At 32.7% G+C, this 12,356-nt stretch overlaps 1 protein-coding gene across 8 annotated transcripts in view; it reads right to left on the bottom strand.

Moving 5' to 3' along the window:
• CACNA2D1 (calcium voltage-gated channel auxiliary subunit alpha2delta 1) overlaps window positions 1-12,356 on the bottom strand; it is a 457,790-nt gene that overhangs the window by 121,303 nt on the left and 324,131 nt on the right. For all 8 annotated transcript variants that reach the window (XM_019746897.2, XM_019746896.2, XM_019746894.2 and 5 more), the window contains exon 7: window positions 10,899-11,030. In XM_019746897.2, coding sequence (XP_019602456.1) covers window positions 10,899-11,030 — 132 coding nt within the window. The remainder of the gene's footprint in view (window positions 1-10,898; window positions 11,031-12,356) is intronic.

Consider the following 12,356-nt stretch of genomic DNA (forward strand, 5'->3'; position numbering starts at 1 on the left):
ACACAAACCTGGGTCAGGTTTTAAAGCTTGGAGAATGTATGGGAAGCAAACTCTTCACAGAGTGTTTGAAATCAGTTTCACTATCTTTCCCTGCATCCCTATATCTTCTTAGAATATTATTTTGGTCATGGGAAACTACTTATTGCTATATAATATTTATATACTGTGTTTCCCCGAAAATAAGACCTAGCAGGACCATCAGCTGTAATGTGTCTTTTGGAGCAAAAATTAACGTAAGACCTGGTCTTATTTTCAGGGAAATATGGTATAAGACCCGGTTTTATTTTCGGGGAAACACAGTAAGATTAAATTATTAATGCACATACTTCAAACTAGAGTTGGCACATAATAATCATTCCACATGTGGATATTTTAAAACAGCATCACTGAGTCACTAAAACTACTTATTATAGATTACAGATTTCTTACAATAATAGATTATTATACAATATGCTTAAATTTTAATCATTTAAAAGCATATTCCTATGACTAGTGCTGAGGACATCATACCATTTCCCCATCCTAGTCCATCCCCATGATGTAGGCAGGTGTTACACAGTCAATAAAAATGCCTGGGAATCTAAAAACTCACTTCACATGGTTACTTCAGAAATCCCATGGAGAATACCAGCATAGGTAAGGGGTGGGGGATAGGAAAGGTGTACAGCTGGACACCTAGATAGTTATAACTATGTTTCCTGGCACTTTCCATTTGCTCCCCCTGCCTTTGTTCATTTTATTTAGAAACTGAGTTCTCTGAAGTTCTACTCTGATACTTGTTGTCAGCTCTAGTACCTAGGATCTTTACTTATTTTATCCAGCTTAATTTAACAAACGCCTATCATTCACTGTATGCAAGGCACTGCATTACATACTGTGAAACGTACATATATACAAGTAGCCATCTCCACCTGCAGGTGCTTATAGTGCATTGTTTTTTAAGAGGAAAACATATAACATACATTCTGAAAGAATATACGATTTGATAGCCATTGTTATAAATTAAAAACAAACTTCTCTGAGAGGATGAAGAAAGACCGCTTTTGTGAAAGCCTTCATATTGAAAGTGGTGCTTGTATTCTATTTTGATTGATGGATAGGAATCATATGACCAGAGATGGGGTTCTAGGAACAAAGTATATAAATATGAAAAGAAAAGGAACGTTGCAGAAAATAAAATGAAATTAAAATTAAACAAATAAAGGGGTGGGGGATATAGGTGTACACTGTGAAGATTGAACTGTGTAGTAAAAGATAAAAGTGGAGGCGTAAGTTGGGTTAGAGTCTTTGCATGATCTGAATGCCAGAGTAAGGGAGCCAGATGTCAGTAAAAGAACGATGTCGGATTGGATAATTTTACTAGAGAAGTGACCATCTAAGTTGTGCTCCAGATCACTTTGTAATAAATTTCTTAGATTCTTTTTGCAATGCATTTTAATGTGTTATATATATATATATATATATATATATATATATATACACATACATACATATATATATACATATATATACACATATATACACAAATACATATATACATATATATATATATATACACATACATACATATATATATACATATATATACACATATATACATAAATACATATATACATATATATATATATATATATAATTTTTTTTCTGTCTCATCCTCTTGTGGGCTCCTCAGGCGCAAAATGATCTTACTGGAATTAGAATTCTTAGGATGTCTCAGTTACTTCAGAAACAGTAGTTTTGCCTTGTTTTTCCCTCCTTGCAGGTCAGACTTGACTTAATTAATCAAATGATATTTGAATTTTCATTTTGTTTCTGAACAGTGAGACACAATGTTCAGATGATATCACTGTATTGGCTTGAGAGTACCTTTGATATCTCAACTACAATATGTCCAGAATGCTTCTTTACTTTATAGATAAACAAATGGCAGAAATGCACATACCGATACACAATATTCTGGCCAGAATAAATCACCATAGTGATGATAATAAAAGAACTTATTACAAAATGATTTGCTGCTAATTCTGCAGATGCTAGATAATCCTCGTAATATATCTGCAGTTAACATAAAGGGTTATTTGTCTGCCCAGCAGGAGTAGCAGATAACAAGGACAAGATGTGTGGTTAAGTGGAATATCAATAAAGTAAACAGTACACAAAGACTTAACCATTTAGATGGCTAATATGCAGTTATTATCTGTAGCTCAGAAATAAGATGCAACACAGCAAGTTCTATGAAATAAAAGATGAGAATGATTCACTGGTAAATAATTTCAGATATATGTTACATAGAGAAAATGTAAACTCAGAGAGAACAAGTTTCCTATTTTTGTAAGCAAATAAATCCAATTACATGATAATAATGATATATTTATAAAAACAAAAAAAATATGATTCTACTGGAACAAGTTTCTGGGTTTTGTAAGTCAATAAATCTTCTTACATATGGTGATAATAACATATTTTTTTAAATTTTTGTATTTGAGAGAAGTGCTTAAAAAGCTTTTGAATTTTTTACAAAACTGTTTTGAATTTTTCTTGAAATTCTTATATCTTAAAATATATAGCATATAAAATGAATTACATTAGCAAAGATGGCTCTAGTATCTAAAAATGGACAGCACAAGGTATAGAAATTTATCAATATATGCAGGAGAAAGGTACAGGGAAGATATCTTTCAGAAGTTAAAAAGAACTAAAGTTTTTTAACAATACTTATTTACATATTTTATATATAGTGTTACCCCCTGTCAAATTATAAACCACTCCCATTTTCATATTAGCATCCTATTTAAATACTCTCATCTGTCAGCAATAAATCACTTAATCAATTAAAGCATGACCAGATATGTATTAATTGCAAAGTGAAAAACTATTACAATCCTTACATGTGAAAAAAAGACAGATTCAAAAAGGGCAACAAAAATAAGGCTACAGTATCACCTCTATAAATCAGGATTATTTGAGAACTTCAAAATAATATAGTATTTTGTGTTTATATAAGAGGTGCCCCCCAAACAACATAACTGATGAATACATATAGCAATGCAATATCATTCAGAATCTAAATCCTATTCTTAGCTGTCGATAGAGCTATTCTGTACTCTCCTGTCAACACCTCAGATTTTATTGTTGTGAATCAAACTCATCATATTACTCCAAAAATATAAATATTTCTGATGTTTTTTTCAGTAAACATTCTCATATCTACTCAAGCGAAAAATTATAGTCATCATAACTTATACCTATGTTTGTCACTAAATTCATCCAGTTTTATATCTTTTTTATTGAAATACAATTTGGATATAACATTGTATAAGTTTAAGGAATGCAACATGTTGGTTTGATACACTTATATGAGGGTTAAGTGAAATAAATCAGACAGGAAACAATATTGTATGATATCACTTATATTGGGGGTGCCAAAAAGATTTAGACAAGTGGACACTTTGGTCAACATTGCTTAAGCAGTAGTTCACTGTAGTCAGAAGTGTCTGGATGCTGATGGTAACCACTTTGAGCACCTCTTGTCATTGCAGAAGTCAAATGTGACTTGTATTCATCTTTTGTTATCGGTATATACTGAGTATTACAATTTTAGTACAGTTTTTCTTTCTTAAAATGTGTATACATTTTTTGGCACCCTCTGTATATGGAATCTAAAAGAGCCTAACTGATAGAAACAGAGAGTGGAATGGTGGTTGCCAAGGGATCGTGGGTGGGAGAAATGGGGAGTTGTAAAAGGGTATAAATTTCCAGTTTGAAGATAAATAAGTTCCGGGGATCTAATGTACAGTACAGTTCTTATAGTTAATAATACGGTATTATATACTTGGAAGTTACTAACAGAGTAGATCTTAAATATTTTCACCACAAAAAAGAATGGTAATTATGTGAGGTGATACAGGTGTTAGCTAATACTACAGTTGTAATCATTTCGCCACATGTAAGTACATCAATTCATTTTTTATAAGGTTTCTAATATCCTCATGTTTTTTTCATATTCAAAGAATCGTTTTTTTTAATTCCTATTTGGTCCCTTGTTCAGGTCTTTTAAATTCCAAATCTGATCATTATAACAGTATGTTTTTGGCCAAGGCTCTCAAGTGTTTCTCCTTAAAAACTGGCCATAGAATTTCATTTCCTAGAATGTTTGTGGTATATTCCAGACAAACTATTCTGACATTCAAGCCCACATAATCTGCCACTAATAAGCTTTTTGATTCAATATAACTCTTCTTCTGTAACAAACTATTATATTAGCTGGTTTACTAGGCTCCAAAAATATTTGTTCATTTCCTTTTTTTTTCTTTTTCTTCAAATTTGCACCTTTTCCCCTTCTAAAAAGGTGCGGCCTTTTCTTCATCATTGACTTCATTTTCAATTCATAGTTCATAAACCTTACCCATAACGCTCGTCTGTAATTACCTTATCTTTTTCAAAACTCCTATAAGCAAATCAATTGCTACAATCTGTCTAACTTATTTGGTTTTCATCATTTAATGACTTGTACTGTAATCTAAATCTCAAAATACATCAAATTTGACTCCCTAATTAGATTGAAATGTCCTGCAGAGCAGAAATAACTTGTTATTTTAATACACAGACTTGCACTGAGTAACCAAGGCAGAGACATTCTCTGTCCCCAGGATCTTTTCTCTCCTTCTTACTTAATACATCTCCTGCTTTTTAATTGTGTTCAAGGCCTTCTCTCAAAGGTGACTTTGACCATGAGTTCACTAAATTCTGGGCAATATTACATAAGAAGAAAGGTTTCACGTGACTTCCAAGAAGTGTCCTTAAAAAGCAGGGGAATACAGTTCTTTGTCACTTAAGAAAGAGCACAAGTAGCAGTGGTAGTCCCTGAAGCACACAACACACTCAGAAGATGGCAGAGAATTAAAACAGGCACGCAGACCCCTTATTTGGGAAGCTTTCTTATCAGCCACTGCCTATGAAACTAATACTATTCTTTGACTTGAGTGAGAAACAAACGTCCATAATGCTGAAATCAACAATTGTTTCGGATTTTCTGTCATTGGTAGCTAACACCAGTTCTAATTGACATACTGGACTTTAATAATTATTAACATAAAAAATAGAGTAATCACTTCCATTTAAAATTTATACAGTGATCAACAAATCTAATTAAACACATTTGTGGATGAATCTGTGGATATCCAGTCACAAATATTAAAGTGAAAAAAAAAAAGGAAAATCAGGCATTTTTGAAAGATAATTGATCACTGAAAGAATACGTCTCCAAACATCAAAAATGTTGAGGCTCTTTTGCTACCCCATTTTCTTCAAATTGACTAGAAATGTCTCAAATACTCCCTTCATTAAATAACCAAAAGAGGATTCTTTGGACTACCTTGTCATCTGCTATTAGATATTTAAAATGTATTTGGGCTATTTTTCAAACAGTGTCAAAAAACTCAAAACAATTGGCTATCTATATATAAAAAATGCCACTCCATATACTTTGTACTCAGGTTCTTTTGTATTTTGTTCTAGCAAAATCCTAGCAGATATAACAAGGAAATGTCCCCAGAGGTACATTTAACAGTAACTCAACATATATCAGTTCCCTTTAGTGTATCTCCATGTTTTTGAAATGAACAAATGAGGGCAGAGAAAGAACAAATGATTAATAAGACATTAAGAAAATGTCATATGAAGATGAAGCCGATATTTTTCCTTTTTTTGGTAAATGCAACTAATTATCTAAAAAGAGTAAGTGCTGCCTACAATGGCATTTCAATGAGCCACTAATTCCTAATTTACAATAGCTATTACTGAAATAAATGGTACAATTTTGGGAGACACTAATAGGTAAAATGAGTAGTTTATACCCGCCATCTTTATGATGGGTGAAAATTCACAAACTTGATTGCTCTTGAAAGCAGTTTTAATATTTTTAAAGTTAATTTGTATACGTCAGTTAAGAGCTTTTAAAGGAAAGCACTTGTAAATTAAAGTGATCTCACAGTCGGCACATAAACAATGAAGATGTCACTGGACATGGGCTGAAGCTGAAGCTACACCGTAAAGCTAACTATATGGCCAGGAGTGTCACTCATGTTATCCTACAAAACAAAGCTGATAGTAAAGTTAGTGTCTGCCCTGGAAACCTTCCTCAATCCTCTCAAGGTACTGGTGAAGAAATATGTTCAGAGATGTAACGTGACAGCCAAAATACACAACTATGCCAACAGCAGTTTTACTATGAATCAAGAACTCCTCTTCCCTCAGTACAGTGTTCAGTTTATTATCACACAGCCTACTGACCTACTAAGTTGGAGGAAAGACAAAGAAAGGTGGGAGGGGTTGGAGGAGGAGAAAGAAGAGGAAAATAAGAGGGGAGAAGAAAAAAGAAATACAGCAATCATGTTTATAGCTTTTTCCCATACATATCAACTAAGTAAGAAAATACAATTTATTGATGTTCAGTCCAAGGATAGATGTTAGAGTTCAAATCCTCACTAATTACCAAACAAACAAACAAACAAACAAACTGCTATTCAGAATCAGCCAGCAGAAGTGCCTTTATATTATGGCAGGTGTAGACATCTCCTTACTTGGAGCCAGTAGTATCTCCGTGTAGTTTAAATAATCTAATAAATAGGAATCATGACGGTGGCCAACCATCACCAACTTTTCCTACCTGTCAGCAATTTTCTAAGAAGCATATTTACTTCTTTTCTTTTAACAAATCTACAATTTAAGCATTATTATCCTGCTTGTTTCACAGCTAGAGTCTGTTGAGTGTCTTCCAAACGTCACCACCACATCAAGTGATGGAAGTGGGATTTACACCCTGGCCTTTGGGTATATACTTGCTTAACCCACTCACATATACCATGTAGCTCTGCTCCAAGGAATATCGGAACACTGAACAAGAAAAAATTTTAGATTCTATTGTGAGTCAGAGTGTTCTAGTTTCTGTAAAACACTTTATTTTCAATAATTGTGGCAATTTTTTTAAAAGGTAGTGTCAAGAATTAAAATACAATTATAAAATTCTACATTTGAGTTAATGTATGAAACAATATTTTTTTTGACACAATAATTCTGTGATGCAATGGGTTGGTTGATTTTTCCCATATTAACAAATATAGAAACTCAGAGCCTGAGAGACAGGGTTGACAGATTTAGCAAAAATAAATAAATAAATAAATAAATAAATAAATAAATAAATAAATAAATACAGGGCACCCAGTTAAATTTGAATTTTGATTAAAAAATACTTTTTAGTGTAAGTATTTTCCAAATATTGCATACTTATACTAAAAAAATATTTGTTGTCCATCTGATATTCAAATTTAACTAGGCATCTTTTACTTTACCTGGCAATCCAACAGAGAAGTGACTTAATTTAGGTCATAGATTAACACCTACATCTTCTGACAAATTGTACAGCATCGTGTTACTGCTAGATGTTATTGCTTAGTCATCTGCTTAGAACTCCTTCCACATTTCCACTTCATCTTCCTTGTTAACTAATTAAAATCTCAATTATGTTCTTCAATTTCTCACTTGAAAACAAAGACGGATTGAGGCAAAATTATTCTAGTTGATGCTCACTCTTCTCAAAATGCCTACTGTTTTGCATTTTCAAAGTATTTTTCACTATATTATCTAATTGATCACAAAAACCCTCAGAAGATAAACTGAGAGTTAGGGTTTATATTTTTCAGATTTAACAACTAAGACTCAGAAAATTTAGGAGACCCGACCCAGTTTCTCACAGATAATAGGAAGATACCAGCCTGAGGTTCAAGTCTTGTCATGTGAAAATCCAGTTAAGTAAAAGTGACATATATTCTATTTTCACTCTGATTTAAAATAATTAATAATATTTAAAGAGTATTTTTGACCTTTGCCTTTAACAGACAGGAATCAGCAGTGAGCTACTCTCCGTTATTTTGGCCCATATCAAAATGGAAAGGCTAAAATCAGAGAGAAGGGTATGGTTTACTGAGAAATTTTTAAAAATCACTTCATTTTTAGAAAGCCTTTAAACTTGAAAAAAGTGTCAAATGTGTTGAAAACATGTCAGCATAAACAGACAGTTCCACTTTTAAATTACATACCGTCTTAATGTCTTTGCTAAAGAAACTTGGTTTTATTATGTCTTTATCATAAAGAGCAACTCATTCAGCCTAAAAAAGAAGGAATCTGCCATTTGTGACAACATGGGTGAACCTGGAGGACATTATGCTAGGTGAAATAAGCCAGAAACAGAAGGACAGACACTACAGGATACCACTTAAGTGAGCAATCTAAAGTAATCTAACTCATAAAAGCCGAGTGTGATGGTGGTTGCCAGGGGCTGGGGAAATTGTGAAACGAGGACATTTTAGACATAAGAGTACAAAGTTTCAGTTATGCAAGATGATTAAGTCCTAGAGAGCTTCTATATAGCCTTGCACCTACAATTGACACTACTATATTGTATGCTTTAAAATTTCCTAAAAGGGTAAATCTTATGTGAAGTGTTCTTATCACAAAAAATTTAATAATACATAAGAGGGTGGGAGGAAACTTTTGGAGATGATGGGTAAGTTTATGGCATCGATTATGGTGATGGTATCACAGGTGTATACTTATCCCCTAACTTATACATTATGAACAGCTTTTTGTATATTAAGCAATAATGAAAAAATAAATTAAATAAACAGAACTCAGTAACAGATTCACTAAAATTGAAATTGCATCGAGTGCATTCCATACCAGTCAAAGCCATTTTAAATAACCTCCTCTAACAGATAAATTAATTCAGCGTGTAAGACATTCAGTGAATTGATTTGTCTGCCAAACCACTGTTCAGAAGCCAGGTATTGCAAGAAGAACAGGGTTGCCTTCACAACTAACGTTCCGGGGTACCACATAGATTCAGTGAAATTAAACATTTATAAGATCTTTTCCAAAATACAGTGGAAAAATGTCAATACACTTGAAAATATATGCACAGGGTTTAAAAAATTTAACCCACCATCCTCAATTAGCTCTTAAAATAAAAACATAGATGTTTTATCAGTACATTTAAAAGTTAACTGCCATTCGTAAAAAGAGTCATTGTTGAAATGCTCATAGCACAACCTATCTTTCCTTCCACTTCCTGACTCCAACGTTCTCTCTCTCTTTTCTTATGCAACCTTCCCTTTGCTCCTCTTCCTATTTCTCTCTTACAATCTCTGTTTGCCTTTCTTTCTTTCTCAGCATCATCAATTTCCCTCTGGTACTGGGCTCTTGGTTTCTCATCACTATCATAATTTTCTCTTATCTTTTCCTCTTTCCATTCAACTGTTCGCATATGGATATTTATAATGAGATAATGAATTTTAAAAGACTTAAAAGCTACATAATGCTGTAAGTTATTGATAAAGGTGTTCTTACATTTGTGTATTAAATAGGCTATTAAGTATCTAGTTCTTATATTTCAAAATTATACTTATAAATGTTTTATAAGAGCATATATAACTTTAAGGTTTATTACATCAAGCTTATTATGTGCATGACCAGTGTTGCTTTTTTTCCTTATGTTATATATTAAAATTTTCAACCTCATGAGATATATTTAACATGTTTGTAACATAACTTAAGAGTATTTTAGAAAGGTAACATTAAACTGAAGTTTTTCTGTAAGTAGAACATTTTACTATTAAAGCTATGTGATATTTTCCCCATACCAGATATTAACATTAATATTTTATTAACTCACCATTTTTTCCAACATGAAAATACAAAGTAGGCCTTTCCTAACACACTGGATTTCTGCAAAAAATCAACTGATCTTACCATTTGGCATTTGCAACCATGCATAAGTTATGCCTTTACCTATTTGAATGCTATTCAGTCTGATGATGTTGACATACTTTTATTCATTGCTATTGCCATAAAAAGGTATATATTATCTAATTTCTATTTCACCCCATTTTTGTTGTTGTGTTTTTTTTTTGTGTGTGTGTGTTTTGTATTTTGACTAATTCTATTTGTTAACCATGTGTAGAAAAACTCAAGTCTCAGGAAGAATTCTCTTCTATACCGTTTAAAGTCAAATTACTTAGTATGTATCCCATAACTCAGGCCATGTCTTTCAGAAAAAAAATAATTTATTTGTGCTTGTCAGCTTGTTTTAAAAAGTGGAGAAGTTAAAAATACCATCAGATATTTCACTAAAAGTCTTTTCAACAGATTCTTAGGATTTACTAGTGATTACTTTTCATTTTTATTACAGATTTATTGTTTATCCTCCCTCATGAGAATAAAGGACATTACCAAAGGGTTTATTCATTTTAATTTATAAAATATATTCATCTTCAATGTTTATATATCATCACTGAGATTCCCTCAAAATTAATCCAGCCAACCTTACACATAAGAAAGTTCTATTTTCATTGAAATTTCATTTCCTGTCATACCCATTTTAACAAATCCACATTCATTGATTAAAGAAAAAGCATCCACTTCTTATATAGAAGCACTGACTTGAAATCTGGAGAGAAACATTTCAATTAGTTTCCAAAAATTTTATTCAATTCTCTGATGTGACTCACAACTTGGTCGATGCTGAGCAGTTGGATCTTTATCTCAGGATTGTTTTAGGATTCAGGATGCTCTCCTGCTCCAGGTACACAGATATACCTGCTCGTGGTCTCAGAGTAACCTGGCCTGATTCCAGATGCCAACACTCCAGCTGCTTCTCATGTTTTGGTTTAAAGTGATTTTGGTAGATATACAGCCATGTGAGGAAAAATACTCTTTCCCTTTAAAAAACAGCATGATAACTATCTTTTTTCTTATAGTGTAGGAGAAGGTAACAGTGCTCTCAAGAAACATTAAGACTGCTACTTAAATTTTATCTGGTGCCTATTGAATCTCCCAGCACTTACCTGGATAATATCGGGCCAGGCCTGTGGCACTGCCAAACACCTGCCACAACAATGAAGGGTCTTCATCTCGATTTTTTTTGAAAACCTCGTCTAAGGCACTTGTCCAGTTGAGTTCATTTAACACAATTGTTGCTAAAAAAAGAAAAAGAAAAAAAAGGAAAATTAATACAAATTTATAATTAATAATTGGATCAGTCTTCATTTATTTGCAAAATAATGTTATGCATTTTCATTGCTTTACCTATAAAAATACTCTCATCCAGTGGCTATCAAAAGTTTAGACAGGGAATTATTTCTTCAAACACATTTTTACATGACGGTGGCCTTTTTGATATTTCCTGCTGGGTAATTCTTTGTTGTGGGAGCTAGCCTGTGTTTTATAGAATGTTTAGCAGTGTCTCTGGCCTCTACCCCACTAGAACTGTCCCCAGACATTGTCAGATAACCCCTGGAGGGCAAAATTGCTTCATGTGACTCGGATATACAAAACAGACAACAGCTCTACTGGTTGAGAAGGGGTAGGAGGCATTCCTCTCCTTGAAGTGGTTTTGAAGAAATCTACAGGACACCTCAGGGCACAGATTGATGACCACCTATCTTTACTATTAATGATTCTGTGTGATATGCTAACATAATCTGGTCTGTTACCTGACTTGAGAAAAACAAAACAAAACACATGTCTGTCATGACAGTTCAGTAAGTGTGTTTACACAACAAAAAAATGTATACACATTTACAAAGAAAAAATCATTCAGAGGCTTGACGGTATCAGTGTCAGAAACAGCAAGTAGCTGTGACTTTATCACTACCTTTATGAACAATAATTTTCTCTTTTTCTGGTTAGTTCAATTAATAATTATTAATTGAAAACTATTGTTCATAAAGGTAGTGATAATAAGGGTCAGGTCATTAATTTTGATACCTACTTATAACTGCTGACTGACGCTAGACAGGTATTACAAACTTATGACATTCATTAGAAGGAAAGAGAAGCACTATAAGGAGGAATATAATGTGGGTTAAAATAGTATATAATTGATAATTATGGGCCTCCATGATTATAGCATCCTATGTCTAACATATTCAATATCTAACTGGTTTAAAATATTATTTTCCATTTTCACAAAAACATGACAGACAATCTCTTGTCTTTTTTTTTTTTTTGTCTTTATCTGTAAATTATGTACCATGTCCCCAACAGATTAGCACATTGTGCTACTCTGCGTTTGAGAATCTATCACCAAACCTAAAACGTGGAAATTAACTTGTGATAAAGACTGGACATACTGTTCAACTTTTATTCTTTTCAGTAACCACAGCAAATAAAGGAAGCAGACAAAATCATGCACAAGCTTTTGAAAGGTAAAAAAAAAAAAAAAGAGCTTCTATCAAGAAAGCTGTACAGTATATGTATTTATATATTAAAGTTTATCATTTACCAAAAAAATGAAAACAGGG

Source organism: Rhinolophus sinicus, linkage group LG09, assembly GCF_036562045.2.
Source record: "Rhinolophus sinicus isolate RSC01 linkage group LG09, ASM3656204v1, whole genome shotgun sequence".
In the NCBI taxonomy this organism is placed as follows: Eukaryota; Metazoa; Chordata; class Mammalia; order Chiroptera; family Rhinolophidae; genus Rhinolophus; species Rhinolophus sinicus.